Source organism: Juglans microcarpa x Juglans regia, chromosome 5S (genome assembly GCF_004785595.1).
Source record: "Juglans microcarpa x Juglans regia isolate MS1-56 chromosome 5S, Jm3101_v1.0, whole genome shotgun sequence".
Lineage (NCBI taxonomy): Eukaryota > Viridiplantae > Streptophyta > Magnoliopsida > Fagales > Juglandaceae > Juglans > Juglans microcarpa x Juglans regia.
In genome coordinates, this window is record NC_054603.1 from 16,057,924 (window position 1) to 16,076,126 (window position 18,203).

General features: G+C 37.9%; 1 protein-coding gene across 1 annotated transcript; it reads right to left on the reverse strand.

The window, feature by feature from the left end:
* Window positions 1-1,540: 1,540 nt before the first annotated feature.
* LOC121268652 (pentatricopeptide repeat-containing protein At1g30610, chloroplastic) lies at window positions 1,541-17,484 on the reverse strand. The gene is made up of 9 exons (XM_041172987.1): window positions 15,871-17,484; window positions 14,747-14,938; window positions 7,250-7,331; window positions 6,940-7,128; window positions 5,985-6,098; window positions 5,022-5,112; window positions 4,787-4,944; window positions 2,467-2,898; window positions 1,541-1,960 (listed from the first exon to the last, which is right to left on the reverse strand). Exons 1-9 carry the CDS (start codon window positions 17,058-17,060, stop codon window positions 1,583-1,585), a joined length of 2,826 nt encoding a protein of 941 aa, XP_041028921.1. The 5' UTR covers window positions 17,061-17,484; the 3' UTR covers window positions 1,541-1,582.
* Window positions 17,485-18,203: the final 719 nt, after the last annotated feature.

The window sequence follows — 18,203 nt, forward strand, 5'->3', positions numbered from 1 at the left end:
GAAATTGGTATGAAAGGATAGGATGAGTTCGGCCAAGAAGGGCAAGATCGACCCAGGAAGCCCAAAAAGAAGCAGCAAAGTAACACGCGTGAGACGTGGACCTTGAGTCAGAAGGCCTAACACATATACTGGCTAACAATCCATATATGCAGGGTCAGGGACAACCATGGTCCCTGGACACTGATGACTGGACGGACCTGGAAGGTGGGCATGCTAGGCAGAGACCACGTCGCATTTAATGAAGGTCAGAGACAGATACGCCACGACGTGAACCTTGGGCTGTTAGCGGTTGCCACGATTAGGCATGTATGACCTATCGCGTGATAGAACGTTGGACAAGGGCACGACCTAAGTATGGAGCGACATCACCATGATCGACTTGCTAGGGGACCACCCCTACCAGGTATATATAACCCCCTTGCAGGAGCAAAAAACACTATAAGTACTTTCATTTGAGCTCCCTTAAATCATAGACTGAAAACTCAAACTGACTTAGGCATCAAATGTGTTTTTTACCACTTCAAACCCTCATTCAGCATAGACCCATCACGGAGTTGCTCGGGCTGTGAAACACGATATCAACAAGGAGTGTGGTATATAACTTTATTCTGACGTAGATGAGGGACTCATTCAACATCAAGGAAGTTAGCCATCTTATATTTCTCATTCTTCCGTTCACTAGCTTTTATGGTTTTAGGATCTAGTAGGAGATGAGGAACTTATCACTCAGTTCATTTATTTATTTATTTATTCCAGTTCTATGTGTCTTTGGCAACCTCAACCTTAAAAACTTAATTTTCCAAATTCAAAAAATAAATTTATAATGTATTGCAAAACTCAATTTAAAGAGAAGGAACATCTCAATTTTGGAATTTAAGATGGCTATAACCTAATTCTACATATATATATATATATATGTATATATATCATCACTATCCTATCCAATTTACTCCCTCAACCTCTTTTTCTTTTATGGTATATGTAATTATAAAATCATTCTTATACAATATTAACTAGTAGTCTAGTAATGTACCTTTCAAATGTGCAGCAATCTAAATGCAGCCCTCTTTGATTATTGATAGTGATATATATATATATATATATATATATATATATACAAGAAAGAAGAGAAAGAGTCGAAGTAGAAGTGTCTCACACCTTTAAAATTTGGAATTGTACAATATTTATTGACATGACCTTTCAAATTACTTTAAACTGAAATTACAAAATTTATGAATATATAACACAGGAATGGATTATGTGAGTTGACAGAAGCGAAACTCTTGCTTTTAAAAATTAGGTATTTTATAGCCTACATTCATGTTAGTTCATCGAAAGGTGAGAATTGATCAGCCCAACAACGGATGTGCCATTTTCAGAAGAGACAACCACCCTTACTTCGACATTACCCATATATCAAGGCAGAATCCCCTTTTTACTTTGAAACCCCACAGCTTCCAAATTACCCATTGGTAGAAGAAGGTTTTAAATTTCTGATCACACATGAGCAGGAATGCTTGTTCCGAGATTTAATAGTGAAGATGAACACGTTTAAATACTTTATCAAGGTTTTAAAGCTAATTCAGTTTGTATAGACAGGTTCTATTTGTTTAATCTCAGCTAATGTCATCTGAGTCCTACAAAATTCTTTACAAGCTGATAACAGATTCTGAAATACTGGGTTTGGCGATTCACTTCTGTTAATAAGTATGCTAATCTCATCTATTAACCGAAAAAGAGCATCCCTCCGAAACCTGTGAGCACTTGCCTTGAGTAAATTCAACCATGCCACCTTAGAGAATGCCTGCGACTCGCTCATGGTATGACTAGCAATTGATGAAAGAGCAGCAGTATAATCATCATTCTCTATTTTCACGGAAAACCTTTCTTTGACGAGAGAAGTTGGTGGAGTCCTACCCGCCCGAACCAAATGATTCCAAGTTGTTTCCAGTAGGTCTTCCTGCCAAGCATGCAGGGTTCCCAATAGTGAATAAATATAGAACTAAAGATTAAATTTAACAAGAATGTTATTTTTTTAAGATTTCTACTTAAGGGAAATACCAAGTGACATGCAGATGCTGGCATGCTACTAATTTGTGATAAAGGAGGGGTGGATGGCGAATTAATACTTGGAGGGCAATTAAAGAACAAACTAAAAACAAAGGATTATATATGTGCATACATATTCACATCGGTGTGCATGGGTGCATATATTCGGAGTCCAGGAACATCCTAACTAGAACATTTACTCAAGCATAACCCATAACAAAGTTTATATTGCATCGCAAAGATCAGTTTAGGATTACTGAAACAATTGTCTCTGAATTTATCTTGCTATCTGTGGAAATCATTCAATTTTCTCCAATAGATAAATAGCATAACAGATAAATTTCCTTTCAATAACATCATCAAACAAGCACCAACTTGATGCAATGAGATGAATAATGGGGGAGGGAGGGGCAATACCTTTCCAGCTCTAGAAGCATTCAATATCATCCGAAGATGGCGCTTTTCATTGAAATGATATCCATGGTGCAGCATCCGCTTGTATATATTCTCAAAATCATCCCACCTCTTCTCTGTGTTGCATGCATCTAACATGGTGTTGAATGTGTAGATATCCGGTATTACTCGAACCTTGTAATCAGATATCCTGCTGATACGGTTCCCATCTTCTGACATCTTATGGAACAGCTCTTTTGCCTCTTCAAACATCCCATGTGCTAGGTATGCTTTCAGCATTATATTACAGGTAACAAGATTTGGGGAGCAAAAGTTGTGCATTTTGTTGAAAATCAATGCTCCATCTTGAATGTTTCCGGCATTGAGACAAGCTTGAATTAAGCCAGTGAAAGTCACTACTAGAGGCTTATTTGCAACGTTACAAATCTTCTCAATCTGAGGAAAAAATGAAAATCCAATACGTAATCAAGCTTTTAATTACGAACATTACGTACATCATAAAATGTGCATTCTGGGAAAGTAGCTAAGCCAGGTATGGGAATCTTTGCAGGTGAAAACAAACCCCAGATTGGATCGCATCGGACGTGAGCCATGTTCAGATTCAAGGTGACTCCTTTAACCATATGCCTCTCCCAAGAAAGGGGTTAAAAGGTGTATCATACACCGCCATACTTGGCACCACCATTGTGGAATACTATAGGAATATTAGGTAAGAAAATGCCAAGGTCCACCATTACATGTTATACTGGATTCAATGCATTGGGAAAGCCAAAGAATACCTTATTCTGTGGGTACAAGAAAAGAACTACGCACGCCTAAATGACTTGATCCACAGGTGCTGCTGTTTATTTTATCCAACTTGCAAATATTATCCTAACATTGTGCTAGTGATATGCATGCACATTAGCGATAGCAGAATTATCATTTACCAATGTGTCATCAATGCCCTGAACAATGATACTCATTTTGCCATGATGTGACCACAAATTCATTTTAGCAACAGTGCTTTTGCTATGAAATATTTTAGGTCTTGTATATTCTACTGAGACTTTTGTAATAGTGAGTCTCTATATTAACTGGTTTAAAATAGAGACAAAAGACAACCATTTCTTAGGAATTTCCTTTCACTCATGACTTGAGAAAGTAATTACTAATTGCCTAGTTAGAATTAGCTTACCAACAAGAAATTAGTTAGAATTATGCCTCCAAAAAATTAGCCACCGTGGAATACGTTTAAGCTTTTTAATTTTATTATCATCACAGAATCTTTTTTATATTTTTTCATGTTTTCCTTTCTATTATCGTGTGAACTTGTGTAGGAATGAATAAAAACCTAAGTTGAAAACCTTGAATAATTAGAGCATATAGTAGCTTTAAAAGGCTGTTACATTATATTAACACATGAATAGAAATCAGTAAGAAATATTGCCTAAAATTTGATGGAATTATGTATAAAATACGTAAATAGATTTCAGTGTTGTATATTATAAACAATAATAAACTTACTGAATTAAAAAAATGAAAAGTAAATATTAGGAAATACTATTATTTGAAATGAATACCAAGTTTGTTCCTGAAACATATAGAATTTGGTCCTGAAACATATAGTATCAAAGGATATCAGTTGATAGAATCTAATATAGGGGACCTCTAGAATTCACTAATTTTGAGAACCCCTATTAATTCAACAAATTATATACATACAAACACAAGATACAACACCTCTAACTTCAAGGATATTGTGATTAACCCATAAAAAAAAAGGACATTGTGAATTATAAAGGTATTGTATGGGGATGCAGAAGCAACCCTGTAATTCTATACAGAGCATGGGAATTTAACATAGCACAACCCAGAATGGGAGGTTTAGATGGAAACCGTGGGAAGATGTGTTAATTTTGGGTGTAAATGAATTACCTAAGGTGCATTTACGGCAAACTCCTTGCTGGGGGCCTGTGCACCCCGGGGATTAGTTGAGATGCTGTTCCCAAACACCCGGTGCCAAAAAAAAGGGTGTAAATGAAAGAATACAGTGCACACAGAGAGAGAGAGAGAGAGAGAGAGAGAGAGAGAGAGGGAGGTGTTGGGAGAAGAATTAAAAGAAGAGAGCATTATACACCCACTATATAACATTATTTTCTTGCATTACCAACTTTTCTCGTGATGCAACTCTGGGATTAAAAGAAGCATTATCTAAGCTTTTAGACACAAACAGTAAATTATCCTGTAATGCATGTTGATGTAGCAGCATACAAAGCTTAAACACACGAGCAAATTCACGTGTAAAAATGTAAAACAAAAGATGAAGCACAACAAAAATTACCTGCTCTAATGCTTCTTCGCACCTTCCAGCACTACAAAGACAGCGAGCAAGGTCATAATAAAGAGATGCAGAACCTACTATTCCTCGTCTTTCCATGTCTTGAACGGCAAACAAAGCCTCATCTGTTTTACCTTCTTTCCAAAATGTATTCACCACAACTGTGTATAAAAGTGGTCATTGTCATAATTAAACTACAATATAATAGCATCTAAAAGAGAACAAGAAACTAAGTTACCTTTATATGTTAAAGCATTTGGAATAGAAGATTTCTGCAATTTCCTGAAAAATTCGTGAACTAAGTTGTACTTGCTGCATGCAAACATCACCTACTAAGTGAAAACCAATTAGGTATAGATTTCCCAGTTAAAACTCACAAAACAGAAGCAATTTTCAGGATGAAGACACAAAATATATAGCGACCTATTAACAGTTTCACAAATCCTACAACAATATAATATGTAAGTTTCAATTTCAATTTACTTATAAAAAAAAAAAATATGCAAGTTTCAGAAAAAAAAAAAGCATTTCTTCAGCTGAAGGCAGTTCTATCACACATTTTATCAACCCTCATCAATCATTGCCACACCAAAGTACTTTTGAGAAAGTCAAAAACAATGATTGTAGATAATGAATTTAATCAAATCATATATAGATTAGTTTTCTTAATTTTATTAAAAAGCCAGTAATGGACTTGAATATAGATGTCTTGTGCAAGTCTACAAGCAAAAGACATACGAGGTTCTCATTAGATATCTCAATTGCTCATTCTGACTTCTGCAATAGTTTATAACGTTTACAATTCTCATAAATACATTATTTTGTGTACACATGCTTAGTTTCTTGTCTCATGTTTCAGTGCATTGGCAAAACAATGATGACAGAATTTAGCTCAGGAAAAAGTAAAATTCTGGGTTAAATACAAATTTCTGTTGTGGGGGTGGGGGCACTAATTGTAATGACAGAAGTCAAATTAGTCACAGAATCGAAGTGGTAGTAATCACTCTGGATAACCGAAAGCTGGAAAGGGAAATTTTTATGCAAATCACTATTCAATTGAAAACCCACAATCGTCTTAGTAGTAACAAAATAATTATTATAAAGGAGTATACCAAGGACCAAAAGTATAAAAGTGTCACCATAATAGCAAAAGAATGCAATGGTCAGGCGGACCATGATGGAAACTAGAGGAAGTTATTACCTCCATGACAAGTCCATAAGTTGAAGAAGAAGGCTGTTGGCCTTGTTGCTTTAACTGCTGCAAAACCCAAAATGCTCCCTCCCATTGTTTTTGTTGAGCACAAGCATTTAGGACCTGGATAAAGAAGAGATACATAGAACATCATATATATGGTGATCTATTGAAAACAACAAATATATTTTATAAGTACAGAAATTCATTGAGACGACACGAAGGGGCTTGACCCGTGAGTATGATGATAGAACCTCCTTACAATCTGGGCATAATAAAAATGCAAATAGGACATCGAACTCACCACAACGATACTCACCCCTTTAAGAGTACAGATTTTCCTCCCCAACCACAAAAACCAAATCAAACACAGGATAGAAAATCTTCAAGAAAAGAAAAAAACCAGACATTGAATAAAAACCACTAATACGCAACATACTGAAAAAATATCAGAATACTTCTCTCTATTAAAGGAAAAACATAATTTCCTACTTAAGATCCACCCTAATTTCCTACTCAGCTTCGGACGATGCTAGAGGCTTCCCTCCACCACTCCTTGGGTGGGGAGGGGTTGCTGTCAGGAGAGGGGTTTTCTCCCCTTCAGGTTTTCTTTTTTTAAATTCCACAATTAAGCTTCTTCTCATCCTCATTGCTCCAGAAAAATCTTTTGCACACTACAGATTAGAATATCATGTATCAAGGAAAGAAAATGATCATCTGACAATTTCAAGACTCATGCATACCATAATATCTAAATTCTTCATTCGTAAATATGTCATTATCAGGTATAGAAACTATCAAATCATGCCAGTATCTAATCTAGAAAAGCCTCAATTAAAAAATTATTAAGATTTGAACATTTTTAAGACCTTATATAGCCATTTGGGTGTCTCGCAGCAACAGATCAGTTGAGCAATTTAAGACCATTATCTTCTGCATATGGATTTCCATTAGTACCACTCACCGCATTGTAAACAATGATATCTGGTTCCAACCGTGGGTCCCACTTCCCAAGTGCCCCAGTTTTGAACTTCTTGGGAGGAGATCGCATGATATCAATCACATGAAACAGTTCCTTCAAATAACCCGCTTGTCCAAGAGCGACAGCAAGACAATGATAAGAAACTAAGTCGGGATACGAAGACATGTGTTGCTGGAGAGAAATGAAACAGAAATTTTAATACTGTTATGTCAAAGCTGTCTTTCCCTCTTTACAAGGTGCATTTCACTATAGAAAAAGTGCCGCATACATTACACAAATATTTGTACATTACCAGCATTGAATGAAAGATATTGAGTGCCTCCACAGGTCTATTTGCCTTCCCAAGTACATCAAGTGCAGTGGTATATATAAATCTACCAAACGAAGCAGACAGCAGTCAAAAGGTGTTTATGCATAATGACAATGATCTTCTTCAGCCATTTTTTGATAAGTAAACGTAAAATTTTATTGAAAATAAAGGCATAGCCCAAGTACATCGGGAGTATACATCGAACAAGCCTAATTACAACTAAGTACTAGTGAGAGATACAAGCAAATCATAGAGATTATCCGCATTACAAATAATGGCCGAAGCCCAGGAGAGTAGTGTAAAAAAATCGCTTCAGCTCCTCCAAATAACGCTCCATGTCTTCAAAACACCTCTTGTTTCTCTTCATCCACAAACACCACATAATGCAATGAGGGATCATTCACCACACAGCAGCGATGTGGGCATTTCCCCAAATACCAGTCCAGCTCTTCAGGATATCCCTAACTCTTCTACGCATAACCCATGCCACCCCGGTCGGATTAAGGATCTCATTCCATAAACCCTGGGCCACTTCACAATGTAACAAAAGACAATCCACTGATTCCCCCCGTCTTTCTTGCTCATACAGCACCAATCTAATATGGTAATACCACGTTTCCTCAAGTTATCCGAGGTGAGAATCCTCTCTAGAGATGCAGTCCATATAAAGAAAGCAATCTTAGGAGGTACCTTGCAATTCCAAATAGACTTCCAAGGAAAACAATGATCATTAGAAAATCCCAAGAGAGCCTTATAGAAGGAGCACTGAGAACTTTTTATTTCCTCCAAGATTCCAAATCATCTTATTTTCCATCTCATTGTCAATCGACATAGCATACAACGAGTCAAAGAAAACAATAAACATATCCATTTCCCAGTCTTGAGCCGCTCTCGAAAAACTAACATTCCAATGGACAACACCATCAGAAAACACCAATAGATCAGCCACAACAGCCTCTTTGTCACTAGAAATTTAATAGGGCATGGCAAACGCCTCCTTTAGAGCACTTTCACCGCACCAGACATCATGCCAAATATAACCACCATGACCTCTTCCAATTGCGAAATTGAAAAACTTTGGAAAATCTTCCCCATCCAGCTTGAATATTTTTCAACAACCCCATACCATATGTCCCCCTAACTTCCTTAGAACACTAGGCCCCCCGGATACTCCCATATTTAGAATCTATTACTTCTCTCCACAACTCTTCCCTTCCCTATGATATCTCCACAACCATTTCTCTAAAAGTGCTTTGTTGAAGACCTCAAATTACGCACTCCCAGCCTACCGCAAGGTATCGGTGAGCAAACTTTATCCCAACCAATAAGATGGAACTTAGTTTCCTCCCCTATACCTCCCCAAAGAAAGTTACGAAAGGTCTTCTCAATACGAGAGGCCATACTTGCAGGTAATGGAAATAGGGATAGAAAATAAGTAGGAAGATTAGATAACATGTTCTTTATGAGAGTTAATCTACCACCCTTGCACAAATATACTCGTTTCCAACCAGCCAATCTTCTTTCAATTTTTTCTAACACACCATCCCAAATAGATTTTGCCTTGAAGGCAGCCCCCAGCGGTAAGCCAAGGTATTTCAAGGGCAGCAAAGCATCCTTACAGCCCAGTATATTTGCCAAGCATTGAATATTATTCACATTACCCATAGGAACCATTTCAGACTTCGAGAGATTTACTTTCAGGCCCGAAACAGCTTCAAAGCAAAGTAGTACAGCCCTCAAATATTGCATTTGATTTCTGTCCGGCTCACAAAAAAGTAGTGTCATCAGCAAAGAGAAGGTGAGATATATTAACACTACCCAGTGGAAATCCAGCAAGAAACCTCCATTAACAGCCACTCCCACCATGCGACTCAATGCTTCCATAACTATGACAAACAACAAAGGAGAGAGGGGATCCCATTGTCTTAATCCCCTAGAGCAGTTAAAAAAGCCTTCCGGCATGCCATTCACCAAAACCAAATAACGAACAGTACATACACAATGCCTAATTCAAGAAATCCATCTCTCCACAAAACCACATCTCCCAAGTAAATAGCACAAAAACTCCCGATTAACATGGCCATAAGCCTTCTCCATGTCTAGCTTGCACAAGAGTCCGGGTGTACCCTCCTTGATTCTACAATTTAAGCATTCATTGGCAATCAAAATCGAATCCAATATTTGCCTCCTCTCCACAAAAGCATTTTGGGATTTTGCAATAATACTACTCATGATAGCACTCATGCGACTAGCGAGCACCTTAGAGATAATCTTATACACTCCATTAATAAGACTAATAGGCCAAAAATCTTTCACATCCACTGCCCCAATTTTCTTAGGGATAAGTGCAATAAAAGACGCATTATTTTTTTTTTTTCAAATTTACCAAAAGTGTAGAGTTCTAAAAAATCCTGCATAATATCCTCCCCAACCACATCCCAATAATCATGATAGAAGGCCATAGAGAGCCCATCCGAACCCAGGGTTTTATCCTTAGCCATCCCACAAATCACCTGAAGAACCTCATTTGCTTCAAAAGGTCTTTCCAGCCACGTCGAACTTGATTGATCGATAGACTCAAAAGGCATGCCATCAAGTTTGGGTCTCCCAAGGAATTTTTCAAAAAGGATATCTTTGTAGAAGTTAACAATGTGGTTCTTAATGGTATCAAGATCGGAACAGACCTGTCCATCAACCTGGAGCATCTCGATTGAATTATTCCTATGATGAGAGTTAGCCACCCGATGGAAAAATTTAGTACAACGGTCCTCTTCTTTCAACCAAAGGGCATGTGACTTTTGTCTCCACAAGATTTCTTCCATTAGTAGCACATTTTCCAGTTCCGAGGTGATATATAATTTCTTGCAAGAGTCCTCCTCAAAAAGAGGAGTGCTCACCTCCCTTTTCCTCCCAATCCTTTAATTCCTCCATAAGAGGCCCTTTTTTACTATCAATATGTCCAAAGACTTCGACATTCCACACCTTCAAATCCCTCTTCAATGCTTTCAATTTCATGGCCAATCTAAAACTTGGTGAAGCCTCAAAGGATACGAGGACCACCACGGCCTAACTTTCTCCACAAAACCATCGACTTTCAGCCACTTATTTTCGAACTTAAAGTATCTTTTACATCCATGAATACCCCCACAATCCAGTACAATAGGGAAGTGATCCGAACACACTCCTATCCAATCTCTTTTGCAACAAGGTAGAGTAATGAGCCTCCCATGAAAGAGATACCAAAAATCTGTCCAAACGGGACCAAGCCCGATTATTAGACCAAGTGTGCATGCCACCAACAAGTGGTAGATCCACCAAATCCATATCAAAGATAAATTCAGAAAACTCATTCATTGTAGGGCTATGTCAAATTTCTCCCGATATTTCACTAGGGAACCGAGTGATATTAAAGTCACATCCTACACCACGGTAAGTTCCACCAACTACCTAAACCTCCCATAAAACCAACGAAAGCCCAGCAAAAGCCATCCGGCACATTTTTAAACAAACAAGCCACCGTATAGTTTCCAACGCACTCCTTAATGGACTCAACCACCTGCGAATCCCACATGATAAGAATACCCCCAGACGCTCCCTTAGAAGCAAGATACACCCATCTCACATATGGACAGCCCCAAATACTAGTGATGATGCTTCGATCAATAAATTTAATCTTGGTTTCTTGCAAACAAACAATATCCAATTTCCAGTTACTTAAGAGATTCTTAATCCGAAGGTGCTTATTGGGATCATTGAGATCCCGAATGTTCCAAGAAAGGATTATAGGCTTCATGGGAAGAAACAAACTTCCCCTTAGATCTTCCTTTGCCGGTACTCCCCTCCCATCCATCATAATTAATTGAACAAGTGAGATGCTTCAACTCCCTCTTTTTTCTAGAAGCAGATTTACGGGATTGAAATCGACCTGCCTCAATAGCGATGAGTAATGCCCAAAATTGCTCCTCAAACCCTTCACATGAAATCCCCACACAATCTTGAATATCCTTCACTTTTTGAGTCACTCAATCTGATGGTGAAACTCCCATTGCAAGCAGCGGATATAGTGTACAAAATAGTTATGGATCCACCTTAGCCTCCTTATACACCATCTAGAGAGTGTAGTCCGTGTCCTCTAACTCCGGCATAGAGTCAAAAGGCATTGACTTCTCCCCACTGAACCTCATATCCATCTCTATCCTTGCCACCATACCTCGAGCTAACTAGAGATGCCTAGAGCCCTTTGCCGGAGTAAAAGCCACTTGAGACTCTTCCCTACCACCCATTGGCATTGTCTGTGTGTACTGAGCTAACTAGAGATGCCTAGAGCCTTTCGCTGGAGTAAAAGCCACTTGAGACTCTTCCCCTCCACCCATCGGCTTGTCTTTGTATTGTGCCAGAGATTTGACGTCCGCTGGTAAGGAAACGTTGAAATCCATAACTGGATTGGCTGTCGTCGACTCCACTGCTACTATGTTTGTCTTTTGGGCCACCGTTGAGGGTTCCTCGACCATGCGCAAGTCAATCGGCACCTTCTCTGGTGAGGTTGATTGGCTCCCCCCGCTAGAAGGCTAGGCATCTCCCCCCTCCCCTCTCTGATTTTCCACACGGGTTGGGTTCCAACCTCAGCTTTACCTCTGTTTTGGCCCTTTATTTGAAGCCCAACGGATTGGCCCATTTGGCTTGTAACTAGCCCAAACGCCCTTAGCTGCCCAACTGCTTCTTTAGGCATTAAGTAAATTGCCAGGTCCACTTACCTCATGGCCCAAGCCCATCTTATAGACCTCCTCAACACACCGTATTAGAGCCTCCACCTTCTCTGTTATTGCCGACAGCTGTGATTTCATTTCTAGCAAAGTAGAGGGCATGTCCTCCTTTGCTAGATCCACGACGAGCCTGCCACCTCAACCGTTCCACTGTGCGCTTGCTGTACTCGAGCTATGAGGAGCCTTTCCACCCCATTTTGCTCTCTGGAAAGTGTCAGCATTGTCTTCTGCAAGAGAGTATCCCTATACGAACGATTTTGTGGGTGGTTCACCACCAATAATGGCCTTTGAATAACCCCTCCTCTATTGTGAATCGCATGCCCTCCCTCTTTAACCACCTCCCACAATCCATCCTTCATTCCCTCCGGCCCTTACCTCTCGACTCTTCAAGAATAAAAAGCAATTGAGTTTGTTGCCACCACCGTATTCCGCTAGAGCCATGTAGTGGCCACGGGAATTTGAGCATCTCTACGCAATGTAACTTCTGGTCTCCTCCCTCGAGGTGGTGAACAGATCCTTCTTATCACCCTTCAGGCAATCCTCCAATGTTTTGGCGAACCATTGCACCGTGGACATCCCCAGCCTCATATCTTTCACCACCCTCCTACTCCTCTTAGTAATGAACAAGGAGTTTCCATCCTTCGACAAGTCGAACACTTTTGATTCTATCACTAAGTGTTTCAGACGCCCCATACATCTTTCAAACTAGTGAAAGATCCAAATGTTAAAAATATTCAAAAGAAAACATTTAAAAATAGGTAACTTATCAATCCAAATTCCTTGTAGAAGTCTTGCAACCATATATCATAAAGCTATACCCAAAAGATATCATCGTGTTCATCAAGTACATATGCTCAATGCGTATCATGGTAGTAATAAATCATGAATTACAAATTATATGTTCTCTTCAATAGAGAAACTTGACATTTCTAGTCAAAATTATGGTTTTGGTGAACAAAAATAAAAAGGGTTGAAGGGATTAAGAGATTATAGAGAAAAATCATACGCTGTTAGTTTTAGGAAAATACATCTTTTAACATTTAGGTCTTGTTTGTTTTCGCAGATGAGATAAGATGAGTTAAGATTAAAGTTAAAAGTTGAATAAAATATTGTTAGAATATATTTTTTTAATATTATTTTTGTTTTGGGATTTGAAAAAATTGAATTGTTTATTTTATTTTGTGTGGGCATTTAGACAAATTGTAATGATTATATGAGACGAGTTGAGACGAGTTGAAAGGAGTTGTGAAGACAAACGAGGCCTTAGAAACATTAGAGTCAAACTTTTGAGTTAAAAAAACTATATTATTAGATACTTGGGCTAATTTTTTAGTTTTAGAAAAAACCTCTTGAATGTATTTTTTTAGTTATTTTTATGAGGGACCATGGTTTTTTTCTTTTTCAAATTTCGTAGGGTTACGGGGTCATTTCAAATTCTTTTGGGGGCCAAATAATTTGTTTAGAATTTTTTACCATCTCTCCTTTTGGTTAGACACTGCAAACGATTAGGGCCCCTACTATTACCATTTCCTCCCTTTTTAATACCATAGACCAATCACCCATCTCTTCACCCCCTCCAAATGTTTCCCCTACAATTAAGACCTCCACTATCATGCTACCGATCTCACTAGTGTGAAAAGATCTGCTTGTAACCACCAAGGATTCTCTTTCTGCCTGATTACAAATATTAAAGGCAGGAAGAGTTGTTAAGTGAGGGCCCAATACTAGTACTTGTCTCACGGACTTTTGGCATATGAAAGGGTCTAAGGCCATCAACAGTTTATGTGTCGCTCCTGGCACTTATCCACTATTATGGGATGGTATTTTCCATTCTGTGGTAGCCCAAGACTCCCTTCGTATGGTAATTCTCTATCAACTGATTGGTAATTTGATCCTCCAGCCAAACAACATGAATCACTGGCTGGAGATGCACACATCACCAGCGAATCTTTATATTCATTCTTAGGTTAAGATTTCAAGTTTTCCTATACCTCTACAATAATGCCCAATTTAAACCCGATTTGCAAGATGACAAACCAACTACCACAGCCTACTCTAACATTGTTGGCAGTACTGTCACAAATACTGTGAAAGACTATAAAACTACCAATCCCACCCACACCAGACCCCTTCCAATCCTCTCTAACAACTAAATGCCCATTACCAACATTAACCACAACATATCACTAAAATGTAACCACCACTTCTTCCAAATATAACATATTGCAGAGCTATTAAATAAGCAAAGGTGGCAATAACGCGATTTAATACACTGAATAGGAAGATTGACTGACTCCTTTCTCTGAGAGTCCAAGAGATAAGTTATCCAATTGTAACAATTTCTCTTGAATTTTGTCATAATATGTATGTGGAGCCTATAAAATGATACGAAACAAGTATATTAATTTTTTAAATGGAATTTGAAACAATAAATTTTGAATGTTCAAGGGAGGTTTTGAGCTCAATGAAATTGGGATACATCCAGAATCACATCAAAGTTACATCAAAATCATTACTCAAATGCTCCAATCAATTTTCATAATACTAGATCAGACAGTTCTCTTTTAAAAAATTCACAATATTTTTTTATAAATAATAAAAATAAATGTTCAACTCATGTAGGAACATCTGGATGCATGGACCTTACAAAAATTGGCAGATTGAAAAACATGCACAATGTTCATGAGAGCAAAGAAGAAAAAAGGGAAAATGATACCTGAGCTTGTGGGATTTGAACCGCTCACGCATTTGAAGCCACTCAATCACTTGTAGCACCCGCCTCCAATTTCCTAGTTTTCCCAGTATCTGAATTACACGCAATATAGAATGATCTGAGAATCTGATCCTAGCACTTCGCATTGTCTTAGCAAACATCCATTCAGGCATGTCTATGTCTGCACCATTCAACCTGTTAAAAAAAAACTCCTTTTAAGATAATAAATAAATAAATAAATAAGACAATGCCTACTTAAGATAAGTTAGCACTACACACTAGATATTAAGATTGGCATTACATAAAGGAATATAAACAATGAATCAAGACATGACAACAAAAGTGCCAAATGTCATCACTAAGCATTGAGAGGACACAACTTTTCCAGAGGGATACAAAATGCAGAGAACACTGTAAAAAACTTATAATGATGTCTTTCTGGAATCAAGCATCAGACCGGTGAATTTCTGCAAGCAAGTTATACAACCCAACAAACATGTTCCTTCCGAAGAGAGAAAAGAAGACAGAAAATATCTTTACTAACCCAAAGGCTCATTTCCATTTGAGCACTTTGTCATTTCAGGCATAAAGGACTACATTATGAAGAAAATTTAGTATTAATAACTCTTCTTTCTCTATTCACGTCACCATTAAATTGTTGACTAAAACTCCAATTCATGATATAAACAGAGCACATAAATTTTGTGTAATAAATCCAAATAGATTGATTAGCATAGGTCCACAAAATACAGAAGAGTAGAGAAGCGACATAACACGTCAGAATATTATAAAACTGTTCGTGATGGATCACGTCATCTGCCAAAAAGGTCAAACCCTGTTACAATACACCCTTTTGTTGCAAGCTGGTCTAATTCCAACTATTGCGAATTGATCAAAATGCAAGACATACTAAAGTAGGGTCTTGATGTTGTCCATCTAATTGAGAGGTCAAATGCATAAAAGATTATATGGTCAAGAACAAATATAAAAAAATGGGCATATAATCTCATAGGTCAACAAAAATTAATCTTATTTGTTGATTACCAATTATAATTACGATCAGGTGTCAACAAAATTTTACTCCAATATTAGGGACAATGTGAAGAAGAAAAGAATAGAGCACAGACCGGTTGGCTAACTTCTGGATTCTCTCTTCCATTTCCATCTTTGAAACTTGCGGTTTGTCCATAATGTCATTGAATTCATCAAAATTCTTGAAGGCAGCTCTTTCCACCTCCAAACCATCATCATCAACTCTTTCTGAGTAAACATTACTGCTTCTCCTATATTTCCGATTGTTCTGAACAAACTCATGGTCAGTATTGTCTTTAGCACGGATGTAGTTCCTCTCAATTCTGCCGCCTATTTCCTTGTCTCTTCCACCACCAACTCTCTCTTCCTTGTAGCTTTTTCGGATTGATTTGTGATCCCATCGGCTAGGGTCAGCCCCCTTTTTCCTCAGCATACCCGAGGAACTTGCATCATAAAGAGTCTCCCCTTCTATGCCAATATTATGGCGCTTGCTCCTAACAGAAGCCAATGCCCTTGAGCTTTCTTGAACATTGTGAGCCTTTGGACTTCTTCTCAAGTTGGAGTCATCCAATTGTTGTTCTATATGACTAGTACGGTGTGTCGCCAGTACTCCCTTTGTCGTTTCTTCCCTGGGAATCTTCCTCGATTTAGCATTTATGTCGCCATCTTTGGGATCAAGATCATTCTTAAACTCTCTACGTTCTCTCCCTTTGTAACTGAGTTTACCTCTGAACTGGCTTTCTTTGTTCATGACTCCATAGGCATTTATAGACAACCGTTCTTGTCTTACAACTTTAAATGCATTCTCTTGATCTGAACACCGACCAGACCCCTCCAAGTTCACCTTTTCTTCACCTCCTTCCATTGGTGGTCTCCTGAAGACACCCTTTCCCGTCAAATTATTATTCGGCTTCTGTTTTTTAGAATTATTATTAGCGTGCCTTTTGTCCCTAGAAACCCTGACCGATTCCATAGCTTTCAAACACTCATCGAAAGATGGCTTAAATTCGAGCTCCTTCTCAAGAAGCCCACCACTGACCAACCTATTGTCCGACTCTTCCTTCAAAAGAGCATTAATTGTATTTGAATTTCGAAATTTAAAACCAAAAATGGGAACCTTCTTCTCATTCTTCCTAACAGTAAAACCAATACGACATATGGGTTTACGAGGGATCAAAAGCTCATACGAAGAGAACGAATTGAAGGAATAATTTGAAGCAAAAGCACCATATCTTTCAAAATAAGAGACACCCATTTGAGCATTTGTCATAACTACGCAACCCATTTCAATTTAACCCCAACAATTTCAGAACCAAATTTTACAAACCTTGCTGAGGCAAATACTGCCAAGTAAACAAAGAACATTGACAACCAACCAAGAGGAGAGCGAAGTCAAGTTTAAGAGGACTGAAACGTGGAAGCTTTAACTACCAGGTCCCTTCGGCTAAAAGAAAACCTGTTCCACCACCCCGGACCGTGCTCTCCAGACTTTGCTGTAAGTTTCACGCCACAAGAATCGGGAAATCAATTATCCATTTACTTCGCCTTCTTTCCCTTGGAACAAAGAAATATCTTAGGAAAATATGACGGTGGTTTGGCTTTGCAGTCGTAAATCGCGAGCAGAGAGTGCGCGGATTGCAGTTTTGCAGCTCAGAGCGCTATAGGTTGCATGTGTACTGTGTAAAGATTAGCCTCAACACCATCTCAAATATTTTTTTAATTTTATAATATTTTATTTAATTTTTTATTTAATTTTTTAAAATTCAATAAAATAACTCAACTCAAATAATTTTACTATTATTTATAGATATACTATTATAAATATCCAAACAGATCCACAATATATAGATTCACAATAATTAATTCTATCTATGATTTATATTTATGTTGAATTATAGAATGTGTTTCAAGCAAAATATTATAGAAAATCTTTATCCATGCAACTTTTTATCACTTATATTCTTGAGAACAATTATATAAAATTAAAATATTCAAGTTAAGAAAATCTTAACAATTTTGAGGACGTTACACTTCCATATTGGTTGATTGTAAAAGATTTATAAAATGAAAAATTATAATTTACAACTTTTTATAACTATTTCCAACCTTATATTGGTTAATTATAAAATAAATGATAAAATTATTGTAAAAAAAAAATTGTAAGTGTATATTATCCGTAATAAGTAATTATAGATGGACAAGTATCTACTCGTTGGAAATGGATCGAACCCCACACCTTAAAGGCCCGTGAACCCAAGGATACCGACCCATCTGACAAAGAGTCCTAGTTATCAGCAACATGTGTGCTAGGGTAGAACTTTGAACCAACCTACGTTAATAATCAGGCGATAAGATTGTTACAAGATAAAGGTCCGACCTACCCACTGAGGATGATAACCCCGCCAAACGCGGCGGCGAATTCAAAATG

Excerpts from the sequence above, each read along its gene's own strand:
- LOC121268652 (XM_041172987.1), bottom strand. The coding sequence starts at position 17,060 with ATGGGTTGCGTAGTTATGACAAATGCTCAAATGGGTGTCTCTTATTTT. Across the intron at positions 14,939-15,870 it reads ATCCAGAAGTTAGCCAACCG|GTTGAATGGTGCAGACATAG; the intron begins GTCTGTGCTCTA and ends TTTTTTTAACAG. Across the intron at positions 6,099-6,939 it reads ATATCATTGTTTACAATGCG|GTCCTAAATGCTTGTGCTCA; the intron begins GTGAGTGGTACT and ends TTCTTTATCCAG.